The 19,191-nt window shown below is 52.3% G+C and overlaps 2 protein-coding genes across 33 annotated transcripts in view; one reads left to right on the top strand and one right to left on the bottom strand.

The window, feature by feature from the left end:
* The window catches only part of LOC127463463 (class I histocompatibility antigen, F10 alpha chain-like), a 158,784-nt gene that overhangs the window by 73,763 nt on the left and 65,830 nt on the right, over positions 1 to 19,191 (bottom strand). The window contains exon 8 of one of the 25 annotated variants that reach the window (XM_051772912.1): positions 8,496 to 8,668. The exons of 19 other annotated variants lie outside the window; for them this stretch is intronic. In XM_051772912.1, coding sequence (XP_051628872.1) covers positions 8,652 to 8,668 — 17 coding nt within the window. In that variant the 3' untranslated portion in view covers positions 8,496 to 8,651. Of the gene's footprint in view, positions 1 to 8,495; positions 8,669 to 19,191 lie in introns of those variants that run through there. 5 more of the 25 variants (XM_051772917.1, XM_051772891.1, XM_051772886.1 and 2 more) reach the window with 5 other exon arrangements.
* LOC127463464 (class I histocompatibility antigen, F10 alpha chain-like) overlaps positions 1 to 19,191 on the top strand; it is a 237,011-nt gene that overhangs the window by 163,832 nt on the left and 53,988 nt on the right. The window lies entirely within an intron of this gene.

Here is a 19,191-nt window from a genome sequence, read left to right as displayed (position 1 = left end):
CCATTTCAAGCACTGCTTTCATTATTCTGACTGGTAAAATTACCTGTCTCGTAGGAGTGATATACCACCTCCTGATATTTTTCTTCGCTTCCATCATCACAGCTAATTTCTCATCTTCAGGTGAATAATGCGGTTTCTCTTCCATGAATGCTATTGCTGGATTATTCCGGGTTGGTAAAAGAACCATTTGAGTCCATACCTCTCTCGCAGCCCTCCTGGCTGCTTGGTCAGCGTATCGATTTCCCTGAAACTCTCGTCCTGGATCAGCCTGGTGTCCTCTGACATGCATTATTGCCACTGCTGAGGGCTTATGTATTGCCGTTTTCCACAAAACTAGATCCGTCGGTGTACAGCTCCCAGTCAGGATCTGTCAGTGGTTCGTCCTTCAAGTCTCTTCTGCTCGCGTAGACTTGTTCAATGGTCTCTACACAGTCATGCTCCAGGGTGCCTTCTTCCTGTGTAGACCTAAGGAATTCTGCTGGGTTGAGATGGTTAGTAATTTTCAGTTCAACATCATCTTGTTCTCTCAACAAAGCCTGGTATTGCAACATGCGGCTGGAGGAGAGCCAATGCCCCCCTTTTTGCTCTAGAACTGCTATGACCATGTGGGGCACGTACACTACCATGTGTTTTCCCAGAGTCAATTTGCGCGCTTCCTGTATTAAAATGACCGTCGCTGCCACAGCTCTGAGACACCCCGGCCATCCCCCACTTACTGCGTCTAGCCGTTTGGAGAAGTACCCAACCGGTCTCTTCCAGGATCCTAATCGCTGAGTGAGTACTCCTAAGGCCATTCGCTGTCTCTCACAAACATAGAGCTGAAATTCCTTGGTTGGGTCCGGTAGTCCCAGGGCAGGTGCTTCCTGGAGGGCTTTCTTCAGTTCCTGGAATGCTTTTTCTTGCTCTGTCCCCCAGGTTAGCTTGGACTCCTTTGCTGCTTCATACAGTGGTCGAGCAGTCAGTCCGAAGTTAGGAATCCACAGCCTGCACCATCCGACCATTCCTGCGTCATCTTCCACTCCTCAAGTTCCTTTGCCAACTGGTTACCAAATATTGTAGGAGAACACTTGAATCCTTGTGGTAATCTGGTCCAAGCGAGCTGTCTCTTTCGTCCTGTCTCCGGACTTTCCCATTCAAAGGCAAAGATTTTCCAACTTTCTCGTGCCAGTGGTATGCAGAAGAAAGCATCTTTCAAATCAACCACAGTAAACCACTGAAACTTCTCAGAAACAGATGTTAGCAAAGTATAAAGATTTGCTACAACCGGGTGAATATCTTTTGTAATAAGATTTACTGCTCTCAAATCTTGTACTAATCTATATTTACCGTTTGGCTTTTAATTGGAAAAATAGGGGTATTAAATTCTGATTCACATTCTTGTAATATTCCTAGAGTTAGGAACTGTGAAATCATAGGGGCTATTCCCTTTCTTGCTTCTAAACTAATTGGGTATTGCCTAACTCTGACATGTTGTGCTCCTTCCTTCAACTCTATTTTAACTGGGGTGGCTGCTTTAGATTTCCCAGGAACCCCGGTCTCCCACACCCAGGGTACAACAGCCTGTTCAATCTCTTGGGGTATTTCTTCCTTTTCCACTTCTTTCACAACAAAAATTTTTGCTAAATTTTCTTCTGGAATTTCTATCTTGACTCTCCCTTTTTCAAATATAATTTTAGCTTGCAAGGCTGAAAGCAAATCCCTTCCTAATAAACATTCAGGACTGTTGGGCATGTACAGAAATTGATGATCTAATTCTCTTCCCTTAAATTTGATATCTAGAGGTCGCAGAAATGTTCTTTCCTCTATCTGTCCTGAAACTCCCACTACTTGTACGGTTGAATCACTTAATGGCCCCATCAATTTATTCATTGCCGAAAAACTAGCTCCAGTATCTATTCTAAATTCCGTCGGCTCCCCCTCTACTTCCAAAACAACCTTTAAGTCTGAATCTAGCCGGCTCTGTCTTCCACAACTCCCTAACATAAATGCTTGGGCGACACCCTGTGGCGTGCCCATACCAACAGGGTTTTGTGGATTCACAAAGCTTTGAGGATTCCAAGGATTCATTCCATTTCCAGCATTTAATGGGCATTCGTTTTTCCAATGTCCTTGTCCTTTACAAAGAGCACACTGATTTGGTCCTATTCTACCACGTCCTCCCCCATATTGATTTCCAAATCCCGACTGATTGTTAAATCCTCTACCCATTCCTCCCCTTCCCCTTCTGCCACGTCCTCTTCCCCTACTACCGACCCCATTGTTCTCTCCTGAAGCTTGTAAAAGCGCCAACAAGCTCGCTTGTTGTTTCTTAGTACTTTCCTTTTCCCGATTGTTATATGCTTTCCAAGCCACTTCTAACAATTTCTCTAAATCTCTTGTTTCTCTCCCTTCCAGTTTTTGAAATTTCTTTCTAATATATTCTTGTGATTGTCCCATAAAGATCAATGCTAATTGTAATTTTCCAGACTCGTCTTCAACATCTAAATCTGTATACTTCCGAGCTGTTTCCTTTAGCCTTTCTAAAAAGGCAGAAGGGGACTCAGTCTTATCTTGCATTACTGAATATAACTTAGACCAATTCAACGTTTTTGGAATGCTACATCGCACTCCCTCTACCAATAATTCCTGGTAAATTTTTAACTTTTTATAATCTGCGGGGTTATTAGCGTCCCAGTCGGGGTCCTCCCGCGGTACAAAATCGTTTACCGTCCCCCGCGCTGCCCGGGGCAGGGTACGAATCCTTTCCTTTGCTCTCTCCACCATCACCTTTAATACCATTTCTTTTTCTGTTGAATCTAAAATTGTATCTATTAATACCTGTAAATCATTCCAGTCCGGGTCTTGTGTTTTTATAACCATTTTTATAACACGAGCCACCCGCTCAGGATTTTCTCTATATGTCCCAGCTGACTGTTTCCAAATTAGTAAATCATTAGGCGAAAAAGGAACTTTTATCATGATTTTTCCCCTGCCTGCTCCAACCGCTTCTCGCAAGGGAGCCATCAATCTAGGGGGTGAGAGCGAAACGTCTGTCTCCCTCCCCCCTCCCCGTCTTCTTTCCCTCTCCCTTCGCCCTCTCCGAGTCCGTTCTGCTAGAGGAGTTCTGTCACATTCCCGCCCCCCTGTTTCTTCCTCATCCGAGGATGATTCTAACGGGGGCATGGTGTGTGATTGTGCCCTTGCACGTGAAGGGAGACTATTTCTCGGGGGCGCACTTGGAGTTACTCCGGGGGAGACTAACAAAGACACATCCTCCTCTGGTTCTGAAAACCGTATTTTCCGCTCATGTTTATCATCCAATCCTTTCAATATCTTTATACTCTGCTCTTGACATTTCTTACATTTATCATCCTCCAGTTCCAGTTCTTTCAACACTAAGATACCACATTCCTTTTGCCATTCAGTGTTTTGTTCTAAATAATAAAACAAATCCAGATACGGTATTCCATCCCACTTCTCATTCTCTCGTAAATATCGCATCAAAGGGGTTATAATTTCCAAAGTCAGTGAACCATTTCTGGGCCACTGCATTCCTCCTGTTTCATATTGAGGCCATACATTATTATAATAATCAATCAACTGTTTCTTGCTTAACTCTTGTCCAAAATTTCCTTCCTTCCAATGTTTTAACAAGCAACCAACCAAGCGGAGAATCGCTAGGGATATCTTTTTCTGTGCAGGATAGTGCTCTAAAGGTTTTAAATGACATCATGCTTGCTACTGGCTCACACACACACCACAATCTAAATTCATCAAATTCACAATAACACAACAACACAAAACAATACTTTTAACGACCAGCACGATAACACAACAATATAAACCAGAACAAAACCAAAACCAAAACCAACTCGCCGATTCTCCCTCTGAGAGGCAAGTGCTGGTACTGCGCAGCTTTCGCCGCGTCTTACGACCAGCGCCTAGGCTTCCCAACCAAGGTACCTTTAGCCCAACCCAGCGGGACACTCACTATCCCGTCTTATAGGCAGGCTCCCAACCAACAAACCTAAAAGAATAAAGCACCTTCGGGCTTACCTAGAGGGTTGTCCGGCGGGCGCGGGTCGGGCACGGGTCGATGTCTCCCCAGAAATCACCTGGTTGCCGGCATGGAGTAGATCAGCTCGTGAGCCGCCCAGCTACCCCCGGAGTTCCATCTGGTGTCGCCAAAACTGTTGCCCGTAAACAAAGACACAAACCAACAGAGTGCCGGTTTATGGGTGCTTTATTCGGGGCCCCGGGAACCTGCGGGCTAACGCCCCAAGTCAGGATTCCGACGACCCTCGTTCTCAGTTCAGCTTTTATACACAAACAAGTTTACATGTATTCTCACGGCTAAAACAATTACAGTTTCTATAGCAACCCAGGTGCAGTAGTTTATAACAATTAAAAATCATCTACTCTAATCATAAATCTGCTTAAGTTGCCTTACCCCCCTAGAACTGTTTAACAGACCCTTACCACATCTAAGGTACAAATCGTTACGTACATGCTTGACTACATCTTTTGATTATTGTTTCTACTTCTTCAGTACATTCTATTCCCACGAACAAGGCTGCTGCTTAACTCACTACTGTAATGTGTTGCTTTCTAGGCCTACCCTTTTACTTAAGCCTTAGCCATTCTACTACTAAATTTAAACTGCTTTGCAACACCATGGCCAGTCTTTGCTTAAACACCTCCAGGGACGGTGACTCCACCACCTCCCTGGGCAACCCATTTCAATACCTAATCCCTGTTTCTCTCCAAAAAGTCCTGCTCCTGTCCCTGACAAACAGCCCCTGACAGGCAGGTCCTCGTGTCCTCTTGTCCTATCGCCTGTTGCCTCGGAGAAGGGGCTGACCCCCACCTGGCTCCAGCCTCCTGTCAGGAAGTTGTGGACAGGGAGAAGGTCAGCCCCGAGCCTCCTCTTCTCCAGGTTGGAGAAGCCCAGCTCCCTCAGCTGCTCCTCACAGGCCATGCACTGCAGACCCTTGCCCAGTTCCATTGCCCTGCTCTCCACCCACTGCAGCCCCTCAAGGTTCTCCCTGAATTGAGTGGCCCAGAGCTGGACACAGCACTCCAGGGGTGGCCTCACCAGTGCCCAGTCCAGCAGAAGAATCCCTGCCCTGCTCCTGCTGCCGCACTCTTTCTGATCCAGGCCAGCCTGCCCTTGGCCTTCTTGCCCACCCGGGCACCCGCTGGCTCAGGTTCAGCCTCTGTCCACCAGCACCCCCAGGGCCTCTCCCACGGGGACCCTTTGCAGCTCCTCTGTCCCCAGCCTGGAGCTGCAGGGGGTTCTTGTGGTCAGAGGCCCCAAAGGCACCAAAGGCACTCTTGAACCTCATGCCCACAGGCTCGGCCCAGAGGTCCAGCCTGTCCAGGTCCCTCTGCACAGCCTTCCTGCCCTCCAGCACATCCACACTGCAAGCCAGCTTGGGGTCCTCTGCCAATTTGCTCAGGGAAGACTCAATGCCCTCCTGCAGATCCCCACGAAAAATGTGCAACAGGACTGGGCCTGTTACCCAACAAGTTCTAGTGCTTGACAAAGGAGCCCACCCAGCAGTGGGGAGAAACTGCTGGTAGGAGATTGAATGGGGGCAAGAGACAATGGATGATGGACAAGTTCTGGGTCATGGACATTTGTTAGAAAAACAAAGTAAAAGTTTAAGGCCTGCCATATTTCAGTGGTCAGAGACCTGGCAGAGAAATCTATTTTTGAGACAGTTACTGAGGCTCTCCCTATCTAGGAAAAAGACAAGAAAAGGACAAAAACTGTGGACTAAGCATCATGCAAAGTGAGAAATCAAGAGTCAATAAAAGAGAGAATAAGAATTCCTGCAGAGAACTGGTAAGCAAATGGACACGAATTCCTTTGTCTGCTAAAATGTAAAAAGAGTTAAAGTTTTGAGAACTGATGTACAGGTGTTAGAGAGCAATTCCTGTGTCCCTTCAGCACTGAATGAAGTAGGGTCACCTCTGGAACCCAACCAACTGCTCAGAGATTTTATTCCCCGGCTTTCGCTGACGGTTTCTGGGGACCCAGATGAGACAAAGCAGCGCCGACAGGGCAGAGCAGAGGAATCGTTGGCCCTGCAGCGTGTACCAAAGGAGTTTTGGGGAGATCTTCCAGTTCCCTGGTCTGGAGAGTTCACCACACCTTCTTTTGTGGGAAAAAGAACAGACCATGAATTTTGGGTACTTGATTTTAAGGCCTTTTGCCTGCACATAAGGCACAGCAATGGGAAGGACGCAGCGTGAGGCTGAGAGGTTTCTGTCATGGTTTGTGGGCTTGGGTGAGATTGGGCCAGAATTACAGGACACCTGTAAAATCTGGGCTTTGGGAAAGGTTGGGGAGGGTTGGGAAAGGCGTTAAAGGCCGTGACATCCCAAAGAGTCCCGTGGCAGACAGGTGGGGCTGCACTGTGGGGGTGTGAGGTGTTGGTTCTTTGGTTTCCAGGGCCTGTTCCAGAATGGAGAGGACAGGCTGTGACACCACAAAGGGGCCCTTGGCACACGGATGGGGTTGAACTGTCACCTGGGGGGGGCTTGGTTCTTTGGTTTCCAGAGGCTATTCCGGAATGGAGAGGATAGTCCAGAATGGACAGGACAACAAAAGGGCCCAAAGCACATGGCTTGGTCTGCCCTATGGTGTGGGGTGCTGGTTCTTTGGTTGCCAGGGCCTATTCTGGAATGGAGAGGACAGGCTGTGACAAGAAGTGCCTGTCAGAACTGCAAAGACGGACGCACAAGAATCTTCTGTGGGCATATTCTCTGCTCTGCCCTGCACATCTTTGTGCTGGGGTCAAAACTCAGCCTCTCTGCTTCCTTCTCCTGAGGGACTTGTTCTTAGACATCCCTTTCCCCTACGCTCCTTTCAAAAGCCCTCCTGGCAATTCCCAAGCCTGTACCCAGCTCTCATCCCCTGTCTGTCCTCTTCCCACTCCCCTGGTCAATCCCAACATCCCAGGACAGGGATCCCAGTTGCTTGGCTGCACTCCCACCTAGTTCCATATGCTGGGCCATGATATCCCAGCACTGGAGCAGCCAGGTCAGCAGGGGCTCTCCCAGCTGGAGGCTGAAATCTTTTCACATCTCTCACAGCTCAGCCTGGGATGGGGATCTGGTGATTATCTCTGGCCCTGCCTCTTGCTCCTGTTCTGAGGGCTCTGCTTCCCCTTCATCCCTCACTAACTGAGCTGATTTGGTCTTGGATTTCTTCTGTAGAGGGGCAGCTGCTACTGGCACAGGTTGTTCCTCTGCAGTTTGAGTGGCCACAGCACCTCTTGGTCTCCTTTCCTCCTCCTCCCCCTGAGGGCACTGGGTCTTAGTTAAACAAGATTACAACTTAGAAATTAGGAGACTTCAGGTGGAAGTGCGGAAAAGGAAAAGAAGCAGCTTTTTATTAACAAAATCTGAATAAACAACAAATGGTGCAACCAAAAACTTTCAGAAGAAACAAAACAAAGTCCCAAATCTCCAGGTGGGGGGGAGAAGCTGTCCCGGCAGTTCAAAGCTCTCTCAGCCCCGTGTGCTCGCAGCCAGCAGTGAAGGAGTCCCTTTTCCCAGGGCAGTCCCCAAAGCAGAACACCTCGCTCCCAGATGGGTCGGGCTCTCTCTCTCTCGGTCGTTCTCCACGAGGTGTCCCGTGGGGAAAAAACTTCCTCTCAGGAAAAGAGAACGAGGTGGCCAAAATCAGCTCCCGCTCTGTCCGGTCCCGGACAAACCCCAAAAGCCCCCGAACAAAGGACCCCCCGCCCTCCCCGCGGCCACCGCGGTGTCCCCGAGAGCCGCCCTCCCCCCACTGCCCCTGCCCAGCGCCTGCGGCTCCGCTCCAACCCACCCCATCCCGGGAGACACAGATGGGAATGGGGGGACACTGGGAAACAATTCCAACACCTCTTTTCAAACCTCTGACACCTGGTTCCCAGACATTCCCAAAGAAGGGGCTTCCCGTGGCCTCGAGCCAGGGACCCACCTTTGTATTGAACCAACTCCTGGAGAGACACGTTCCCATCCCTGTCCCCATTCCCATTCCTGGGGTTCCCATCCCTCTCCCCATTCCCATTCCTGGGGTTCCCATCCCTGTCCCCATTCCAATTCCTGAGGTTCCCATCCCTGTCCCCATTCCCATTCCTGGGGTTCCCATCCCTGTCCCCATTCCCACTTCCTGCTGAGCCAACCTGCTCACATTGTCCCCATTCCTGTCCCCACTATCCCTATCCTGGTCTCCCATGTCCCCATTACCATTCCCAGTGCCCCAATTTTCATTCCTGGTGACTCCAACCTGCTCCCAATGTCCCCATTCCCATTCCTGGAGTTCCCATGCCCATTTCTGCTGTTCCCAACCTGCTCCCAGTGTCCCCATCCCTGTCCCCAATGATCCCATCCCAGTCCCCCCTGTCCCCATTCCTATTCCTGGTTCCCACAGAGGAACTGCCGGATGCCGGAGGAGGAACCAGGATTTATTACCCAAAGCAGGAGATTTTCACACCCAAATTAAAGCCTCAGGAATAATTGTGGTCCTGGGTTTCACACGGGAAAAAGCAGGAAGTTGATCCATGGGGAAGAGCTGCAGGGGGGCCGGGGTGGGTGGGAGCAGCGGGATGAGCTCTGCCAGCAGCTCCTGCCTTTCCGCAGGGAGAGGGAAGGGGAGGATCCAGCTCCAGGATCGCTCAGGCCGTGATTCCTGCTGGGATGAGAGCGGGGAAAGGAGTCGCCATGTCCCTGTTCCCATCCCAGGGGATGGAGCCGGCTGTGGAGCCCAGGGAGAGTAGGAACTGCTCCGGAATCCCACCTGATCCTGCTCTGTCCATCCCACCCCAATCCCACTCCAGAATCCAGCCCTGATCCCAGTCCACAATTCCACCTGATCCCACTCTGGAATCCTGCCCTGAGCTGCAATCCCCTTCCAATCCCGCTCCAGCCATTAGGCCCCCATTCCCCTCTGGAATCCTGGCATGCATCCTGGGATCCCTGCACAGAGGATCTGGATCCACACACGCTGCTGGGACTCACTGGTGGGCACGGGGTCATATCCATTCCCCTCCCTGCTCCCTATGGAAAGAAAGTGGGATCAGCACCCGTGGCACAGGATCCCCGGAATGCTGCCGGGCGGATCCGTGCCCCTTGCCGACCCCCATCCCGGGAGTTACCGGATCGGAGCTTCCAGACACCGACTGCCACGAGACCGATGATGATGATGATGGCAGCGATGAGGGACACAGTGTCCTAGTTAGAACAGCTGGGACCGATTCCTCACTGGATGGGTGTAGCCCAAAAGTGTGTATTCTATGGCCTTCCATGCCATTTTCCCAGGAACTGTTGTCGGGGGGTGTGGGGGGGGGGCGAGGTGGGGGGGGTGTCCCTGTCCTCATACCCTTTTATGGAATTCCCCACCTGGCAATCTGCATATCCTTTTATGGAATTCCCCACTCTGAGGGAACGAACTGAGCATCCTTTTTTGGAATTCCCCGCTCAGAGAACCCTCATATCCTTTTATGGAATTCCCCGCTCTGAGGGAGGGAACTAAGCATCCTTTTATGGAATTCCCCGCTCTGAGGGAATCACTGACCATTCCTGCCTGAACTGGAGAATATATAAACCTGGAGTTTCAGAACCTTTCCACCACTCGTGGGATCCACAGGAAGGCTGCAGCTCACCACTCTCAACTAGACTGAGACCACCACCCTCAACTGGACTGCAATCACCACTTCTGACCAGACTGCAACAGCTCTCCCACCAGCAGGTTTTTTTTCCCTCTCCCTTTACTTTGGACTCAGGGGGGGGCCCAAGGAAAACCACTTTGTTCATGCCCCAGGGTGCTGGGTTATACATTTGGGTTTTGTGGGTTAAAACCAATTGCTTGTCTGTATAATCAGACTTATTGGGCAAGGGGGACCCAAGGGGGGCCCAAGGGGGGGCAAAGGGGGCCCAAGGGGGCTGGTCCAGGGGGGGAAGGGCTGCAGGGGGCGGATCCCGGAGGAGGAAACCCGCCAAAAGCGGCGGCCCAGCCGAGGGAGGAGCCGAGCGGGAGCACAAAGAAGAGCAGCCAAAAGGTCCTGGCGGTGGCTGGGCAATGGCGGGGGGGGCGAGAGCGGTTTGGGGGCCCCCGTGAGAGCCGGGGGGGAACCCCGGTAGCCGCGGAGTGGGGAGAGCGGAGAGGGGCGATCCCGGAGCTGGGGGACCCCCGGAATGCTGGAGGGGGGGAGCAGAGAGGGAGCGCCGGGCCCCTTAAGCGGGGGTCCCGGAGAGGGGGAAGGCCTTGGAGTGTGGAGAGGAGGGGGGGCCTTGAGGCGGGGTGGGAGCCGAGAGCGCCAAGAGGTTTGCGAGGGTGGGAGCCGAGAGAGGAGGGCCGGCCGGCCCCGGGAGGCAGAGTGGGGAGAAGTGAGCCCTGGGACCCCCCTGGCAATACTCAAGGGGACCCCGGAGAGTGGGAACCCCCCGGAGCCGCGGGACCCCCGGCAGCCTGGAGAAGGGGGACCCCCAATGCAGGCAGAAGTGCCATCAGGCCAGACAGGGGGGATCCCCCCTAACCCCAGAGAGCAGAGAGGGGGAACTCCTGGGAGGGGAATTTGGGCTTAATGTTGGTGTTTTGGGGGTTTTTATGGACACAAGATGCCCGGTGAGTCCTAGAGCTGGACTTGGGCAGGAGGAACCCCCAAGGCAATGCGCTCACCCCTTGTTTTTACCCCCATCAGGATTTCTGCTTCCCAAAGCTTGGGCGGATGGAGGAGGAGGCTGCGAGGAAGAGGAAGATGCCTTGGGCCCCCCAGGCAGGTGAGGAGGAAGTCAGTGCCCCTTTGGGTGGGTCTTTTGTCTTTTGTGGCCGTCCTGCCGGGGCCGGAGTTGGGGGGATGTCCTTGGGCTTCCCTGTGGGCCGGAGGCAAATCCCCTGCGTGTCCTTGTTGGTTCCTGCCCCAGGCCCCGAGGTGAGGCCGGAGAGCGCGGAGGACAAATCCCCCCGGCAGAGCCTGGTGGGAGAGGCCGTTTTGAAGGGCTCCCCGGCGCAGGAAGGCAGCGGGGAGGAAAAGGGCCGGAGATGCCCCCGCAGGAGGGACTCCAAAGCCAGCCCAGGGGGCTGTGAGGAGGAAAGAGCCAGCGTGTGCCGGGAAGGCGGCTGGAGCTTGAGGCGGAGCTGCGAGCTGGTGGTCCCTGAGCAGCCTCCCAGCAGGGAAAAGCGCTTCAGGTGTTTGGAATGTGGGAAGAGCTTCAGCAAGAGATTCAACCTCCTGAGGCACCAGCTTGTCCACACTGGGGAGCGACCCTACACGTGTGGGGAGTGTGGGAAGAGTTTCAATGACCGCTCCACCCTCCGCAACCACCGTCGCATCCACAGTCGGGAACGGCCCTTCACGTGTGGGGAATGTGGGAAGAGCTTTAAACTGAGTTCCCACCTTCTCAGCCACCAGATGATCCACATTGGGGAACGGCCCTACACGTGTGGGGAATGTGGGAAGAGTTTCAAACAGATCTCCGCCCTGCTGCGACACCAGATGATCCACACTGGGGAAAGGCCCTACATGTGTGAGGAATGTGGGAAGAGCTTCAGTCAGAGCTCCAACCTGTTCCACCATCAGATGATCCACAGTGGGAACGGCCCTACACGTGTGCGGAGTGTGGGAAGAGCTTCAGGGACAGCTCCAGCCTTTGCAAACACCGTTGCATCCCCACCAGGGAATGGCCCTACAAGTGCTTGGAATGTGGGAAGAGCTTCAGCACAAGCACCAAGCTGCTCAGCCACCAGCACATCCCCACTGGGGAACAGCCCTACACGTGTAGGGAATGTGGGACAGCTCCACCCTCTACACCCACCTTCGCATCCACATCAGGGAGAGGCCTCACAAGTGTGGGGAGTGTGGGAAGAGCTTCAGGGACAGCTCTTCCTTGACTTCCCACCAACGGTCCCACCGGTAAGAGAAGCCCCGAGTGCCCCGACTGCGGGAAGAGCTTCGGCCGCTGCTCCAACTCCATCAGCCATGGGAGGACCCGCGTTGGATGATCCACAGGGACGCCCGTCGGGCACAGCCCTGGTGTGCTGGTTTAAAGGTAAACCAGCAGGGGAAATGACAGTGGTGACATCACAGGGACATCGATGACATCACTGAGACATCGGTGACATCACGGGGACATTGGTGAAATCAGGGGGACAGCGGTGACATCACTGAGACATTGGTGACATCACAGGGACATCGGTGACATCACAAGGACATTGGTGACATGACGGGGACAGCAGTGACATCACAGGGACAGTGGTGACATCACCAACGGGTTAATTTTTTTGTGAAAATCTCCTACTTTGGGCAATAAATTCTGGCTCCTCCTCTGGCATCCGGCAGTTCCTTCCTGGGAACCAGGAATGGGAATGGGGACAGGGGGAATGGGAATGGGGACACCTGGAATGGGAATGGGAACACCTGGAATGGGGATGGGAACATTGGGAGCAGACTGGGAACAACAGGAATGGGAATGGAGACATCAGGAACTCGGAATGGGGGCACCTGGATTGGGAATGGGGACACCGGGGAGAGGGATGGAGACACTGGGAGCAGGTTAGGGACACCAGGAATGGGAATGGGGACACCTGGGATTGGAATGGAGCCACCAGGACCTGGGATGGGAACACCTGGAATGGGAATGGGAATTCGTGGAATGGGAATGGGAACACCTGGAATGGGAACGGGAACATAGGGAGCAGAATGGGGACACCAGGAATTGGAATGGGGACACCAGGAATGGGAATGGGAACACCTGGAATGGGAATAGGGAAAAAAGAGGTGGGATGGGAACACCTGGAATGGGAATGGGGACAATAGGAATGGGAATGGAGACATGTGGAATGGGAATGGGAACTCCTGGAATGGGAATGGGGACACCTGGAATGGGATGGGATCAACTAGAATGGGATGGGAACACCTGGAACAGGAATGCAAACCCGTGGAATGGGAATGGGAACAGCCGGGCCCGGGCTGTGTCCCTGGGGAAACAGGAGGCCAGGCCCAAAAGAGTTAACTAAGAAATTGGGGCCTGCTAACAAGCTACCAACATCCAAGACCATCTGTGCTCGTTCTGTTCTACTGACTGGAGCAAAGCTTCAGAGAATAGTGCAGGAACATGTCCTAGGCCTCGAGGTGATAAATTAGAGAGACAGCAGGATCAGGGAGACATTTGAATAGGAGGAATAGGCCGGGAGCCAGGGCTTTTTCCAAGCTTCAGAGAGCGGGTCAAGAAGAATGGAAGAGAAGGAAGGTCAAGCTGAGGAAGATGAGTTGAAGCCCCCAGAGCCATGGAGGAAGAGTGGAAGTACCCTCAGGATTGAGGGCCAAGAGAAACACCGCCCCAAGCCCTGCCTGAGCTCCACCTCTACTCCGCCTGTTATTAATATGCAGAGATAGATGTTGTAATCACTTGAATATGCATTTAATCCCAGCTGAAGATTGGATAAAAATGCTGATTTTGTGTGAAGCCTTCCAGCAAGTTTGTCCAGCGCCAGCTTGCTTGCTCCCAACGTTGAATAAACAAATACCTTGCTGCTTAAAGATAAAAAAGTCTCTGAGCAGTTTCTCGGACCGATTTTTCGCATTCAGCGCCCAGTCAGTCCCAGGATGATCCCAGTCACTCCTGGTCTCTCCCAGTTGCTCCCAGTTTCCTCCATGTGGTCCCACTCATTCCCTGTTGCCCCCAGAAGCTTCCAGCATGATCCCAGTTGCTCACAGCCACTTACAGTCATCCCCAGTGCACTCCCAGTTGCTCCCAGTATGATCCCAATCACCTCCTGCATGATCCCACTCACTCCTGGTATGATCCCAGGTTGACCCCAGTCACCCTCAGTGTGGTCTCAGTTGCTCCCAGCATGGGCCAAGCTTCTCCCACCGTGATCCCAGTATAGTCCCAGTTGCTCCCAGTTGCCCCTAGCACAGATCCAGTCACTCCAAGTATGATCCCAGTCCTCCCTCCTGACAGTCCCAGTCAATCCCAGTTGCTTTTATTGTAAATCCAGTCACTGAATTCCTTCCAGTTGCCCCCAGCCCGGTCCTAATTCCCCTTCACATAGTCCCAGTCACTCCCAGTACAGTCCCAGTAACCCCCACCATGGTTGCAGACACTCCCAGGATATCCCAGTAGAGCCCTAAGCATGCTCCTAGTCCTTCCCAGTCACTCCCAGATGCCCCAGTAACATTCCAGTTTCCACCAGTATGATCCCAGTGACTCCAAGGCACTCCCACTATATCCTATGTGGCCTCCAGTTGCTCCCAGTAGCCCTCAGTGTGGTCCCAGTTGCTCCCAGTATGATCCCTGTTGCCCCAGTTCTGGTCCTGGCGGGTCCCAGTGTTCTCAGATCCTGCTCCCGGGGGGTCCTGCTGGGTCCCAGTCCTGGTCCCGGTGTATCCTGGTGTCCCAGTCCATCCCAATCTGTCCCAGTCTGTCCCAGTCCATCCCAGTCCATCCCAGTCCATCCCAGTCCCTTCCCAGCCGTTTCCCAGGTCCTGCCCCCCCGCCCCCCAAGATGCTGACGGGGTCGGGGCTCCGTCTTTGGCTTCGTCTCCCTGGGCCTGCCTGGAATGAAGGGGCCGCTGGGACACTGCGGGACCTCCTGAGACCAAAGGAACCCTGGGAGAATTTGGATACTCCTGGAATCAAGGCACAACTGGGACACTGCAGGGCCCTATGGAAAAAAAGGAACCTTGTGACACTGCGGAATTCCTGGAATCCAGGGGCCTTTGGGACATGGGGGCCTCATGGAACCAAAGGAACCCTGAGGTGTTTCCGAAGGTCATGGAATCAAGGGGCCACTGGGACACTGCAGGGCCTCTGGGAATTAAAGGAACACTGGGACACTGGGGCAGGACATCCCCCTGCAATGGCACCAAGACAATGCCCCATTTGCAAAGGGGTCAGTGCTGAGCTGAGAGGGGGCCAGGACAAGGCAGGAGATGTTGGACCCCAGACTGGTTTCACCCCAAATGAAGCCCCTGATGGTGAGGGAAGCCCTGGAGTCCAAGGCCTGTCAGTCCATGGGTTTCTACCAGAAAGGGCCAGTCCCCTTTCCCAGGGGCAGGTTCTTCCAACAGAACCCTTCTTGGGGGTGTGTGTGGAGATTCCTGCCTTGGCTGGGGACCCCCCAAAGGTCACTGCTGGAGGTTGAGAGCAGAGATCTCCCCACGAGCGCTGGTCTGGGGGAGTGTCAGAGACTGGAACAGTTAATGATTTCTGCATTCTAAGAGACTTCTGCAGGCTTTTGACTTTCTGATGGGCAGCTGGGCCCATCCCCCCTCCTCCAGTGCAGAAGATGTCAAGCCCCCAAAAGGCGGGAAGAGCCGAGTTTACCACGCCCTCCACATGAACTCCGTGCCAAAAAGGGGGACACCCCCCTATGGAAACAACTCCCCGCCCTGGGGGAGGTGCAAAGGATATGGATATTGACTGGTGACTTTGGGGGTTTGGGGGGGATTTTTCCTTCTTCTCCCCCCACCGCCTGCGGATCCAGACCATTGCTTTTTACATGGCTGGATCCAGTGGGCGGTGACTATTTACGTTTTTACCACTCTTTTCTTTTCCTTTTTCTTGCTCTCCCTTACTCTTACCCTGTCTTTCTCTCCCCTATGCATTTTGCTCCTCCCCCGAAAGGTTGGCCTTGTTATATGACAGCCCCCAAAATGCTGCAATACCTGTTGATACAAAATTGTTCAAATAAACCTTGTCAATATGTTTTCAGACACCGATTATTCAGTGTCGTTTCACTTTAATCCACCCCAAGGGAATTATTGATAAAACCTGAGTTACCCCCACGCCTTTTTCCTGGGGGGGGTTGTAACAGTCACTGCTGTCTCTATGATGTCACTGCTGTGACTGTGATGTCACTGCTGTCTTTGTGATGTCACTGGTGTGTCTGTGATGTCACTGCTGTCCCTTGGATGTCACCGATGTCCCTGTGATGTCACCAATGTCCTTGTGATGTCACTGCTGTGTCTGTGATGTCACTGTTGTGTCTGTGATGTCATTGCTATCCCTTTTATGTCACTGCTGTCTATGTGATGTCATCGCTCTCTCTGTGATGTCACTGCTGTCCCTGTGATGTAATCACTGTCTCTGTGATGTTACAACTGTCCCTGTGATGTCACTGCTGTCCTTGTGATGTCACTGATGTCTCTTCAACCAGACTGCAACCACCACTTTTCAATCAGACTCTGACCACCACTGTCAACCAGACTGCAGATCACCACTCTTGACCTGATTGCACCACCACTCTCACCAACAGGGTTTTTTTCCCCTCTCCCTTTACTTTGGGCTCAGGGGGCCCAACAAACACCACTCTATTCATGCCCCAGGGTGCTGGGTTAGACATTTGGGTTTTGTGGGTTAAAAGCAATTGTTTGTCTGTATAATCGTACTTATTGTGTTATTTTATTAAATTGTTATTCTGATTTATAATCTCTCCTTTGAGTTGAGTTCATTTCCCCTGCTGGTTTACTTTTAAACCAGCACAATCAGACTGCTCAAACTACCGGGGTATTACTCTGCTCCCCATTGCTGGCAAAATCCTGGCAAGAATACTCTTGAACAGACTAACACCTGCTGTAGCAGAAGGAATTCTCCCTGAAAGCCAGTGTGGTTTAAGAGCCAACAGGAGCCCCACAGACATGGGATTTGTTCTCAGACAACTGCAAGAGAAGTGCAGGGAACAGAACAAAGGTCTCTATGTGACCTTTGTTGACCTCACCAAGGCTTTCCATACTGTGAGCAGGAAAGGTCTGTGGCAGATTTTGGAACGTTTAGGTTGTCCCCCCAAGTTCCTTAAAATGATCATCTCACTCCATGAGGATCAGCACGGCCAAGTCAGATATGGCAATGCACTTTCTGAGCCCTTTCTAATAACCAATGGTGTGAAACAAGGCTGCGTTCTAGCTCCAACCCTATTCACAATCTTTTCCAGCAGGATGCTCCAAAGGGCCACGGCAGACCTCGATGATCAGGACGGGATCCACATCCGATACCGTACTGATGGAAGCCCTTTCAACCTAAGGCAGCTGAAGGCCCACACCAAGACCTTAAACCATCTTGTCCAGGAGCTGCTTTATGCTGATGACGCCGCCCTCGTCGCTCCCACAGAAGCAGCTCTGCAGCGTTTAACATCCTGCTGTGCTGAGGCTGCTGAGCTCTTTGGGCTGGAAGTCAGCTTAAAGAAAACAGAAGTTCTCCATCAACCTGCACCTCAGGAAGTCCCCCATCATCCCCACATCACCATTGGCCAATCAGAGCTCAAATCAGTCCAGCAGTTTAATTACCTAGGGAACCTCATCTCCACGGATGGTGAGATTGACAGGGAGATGGACAACAGGTTAGCAAAGGCATAGAGAGCTTTCCAAAAACTCCATAAAAGAGTTTGGTGTAATAAACACCTGAAGAAAAGCACAAAGATCAGTGTTTACAGAGCCATTGTGCTGTCTACTCTCTCATATGGGTCCGAATCCTGGGTCATCTACAGCCACCACCTGCGACTCCTGGAACGCTTCCATCAACGCTGCCTCCGTACAATCCTAAACATCCACTGGTCAGATGATGTGACCAATCCATCTGTTCTAGAACAGGCAGCAGTCACAAGGATTGAGGCCATGTTGCTGAGAACACAGCTGTGCTGGGCAGGGCACGTCTCCAGGATGAAGGACCAACCACCCCCTCCCTAAGATCGTGCTCTGTGGTGAACTTGCCACCGGCTGCCGCAAGAGAGGAGCCCCGAAGAGGAGATACAAGGACTGCCTGAAACAACATCTCAGCCTTGGCCACATTGATCTCCATCACTGGTCTACTCTGGCCTCCAGTCGGGAGGTCTGGAGACACCCCATCTCTAACGCTGCTGCTTCCTTTGAGAACGCAGCAGGATCAGCATCGAGGAGAAAAGACAACGCAGAAAGAACCGTGTCCTGTCCATCCCATCCAAGGAGTCTTTCTGCTCTGCCTTTTGCAACTGGACGTGTCTATCTCGTATTGACCTCTTTAGCCACCAGTGTGCTTGCAGCAAATGTGGGCAGAGCCCTTCCCAAATCTTCGTTCATGCAGTCCTACCATGATTTTGGATATTAATTTGGGAGTCTGGACTCACTGGTTTATTTGGTTCTGGAACTGGTATTTGGTTTATTTGGTTTTGGCAACAGGTATTTGGTTTATTTTGTATTATGGGTAAATCAGGTTGCAAAGAAAGAATCTTGAAGAAATCCTTTCTGGTATTTTGGATATTAACTTGTGATTTCTGGACTTAAAGGTTGATTTGGTTTTGGAAACTGGTATTTGGTTTATTTTCTATTCTTGAACCATTGGAAAATGAATTGGGACCCCTTTGGAGGGACAAAGCTGTTGATACTCCAGAGGTTCCAGGACCCTGAGGATTCCAGTGCTCACTGAAAGTGTTATTCAGGGAGATCCTCTTGGTCCCAGGATGCAGGGAGTTCCAAGCAAGATCCCTGGGATTTTATTAATACATTAAAAGGTTTATAAAAGGTTTATAAAACGTATATAAAGGTATAAAAAGATATATAAAAGGTGGACGTAACCAACATAGAAATGGAGCTCTGTACTGTAATATGATTGACTTATAAAAAGTTGTGATAGAACTGTAAAAGAAGAGGTGTGATGCCTCAGAGCTTTTTGGGTTGCCCAGGGAGGTGGTGGAGTCACCGTCCCTGGAGGTGTTTAAGCAAAGACTGGCCATGGCAAGGGCCTTGTGACATCAGAGCCTCTGTGGAACAGCGCGGGGGCTGAAAAGTGTCAGTGCTGCGTCCCCGTGCCCAGAGCCTGGGCAGAAGTCGGCTGGCAGGGACGGGCAGAGACTGTGCAGAGGTGTCAGCTCGTCCCGCAGCAGCACCATGCCCAGCCAGGGCATCTCCTGGCTCCTCAGGCTCTCGGTGCTCCTGCTCTTGCCTGGCCCACTGGAGCCTTGCAGCCGTGCCACAGGTGCCATTGCTGAGAACCGGGGTTTGCCTTGGATGGCCCCTTGCCAGAAAAGGCAGGAGAGGCTGGAGAGAGGGGAAGGAGGGGGGTCAGGCCGCTGGGATGGTGCCGGCGGGCCGTGAGCCCGAAGCCAGCAAGGCCTTGGGCCCACACGGTGTCAGGGGAGGACTGAGAGCCCCCAGGGAGGAGGAAAGCTGGGCAGGCCCCAAGGCTCCTGGGCCCCTTCCTTGGCAGCCCTTTGGCCAAGGCCCCCAGGCAGAGGTGGGGCTC

The sequence above is a fragment of the Manacus candei genome, unplaced genomic scaffold (genome assembly GCF_025592945.1).
Source record: "Manacus candei isolate 608988 ecotype Guabito, Panama unplaced genomic scaffold, ASM2559294v1 h1tg000162l, whole genome shotgun sequence".
Taxonomy (NCBI): domain Eukaryota; kingdom Metazoa; phylum Chordata; class Aves; order Passeriformes; family Pipridae; genus Manacus; species Manacus candei.
This window is presented reverse-complemented; position numbering and strand designations above follow the sequence as displayed.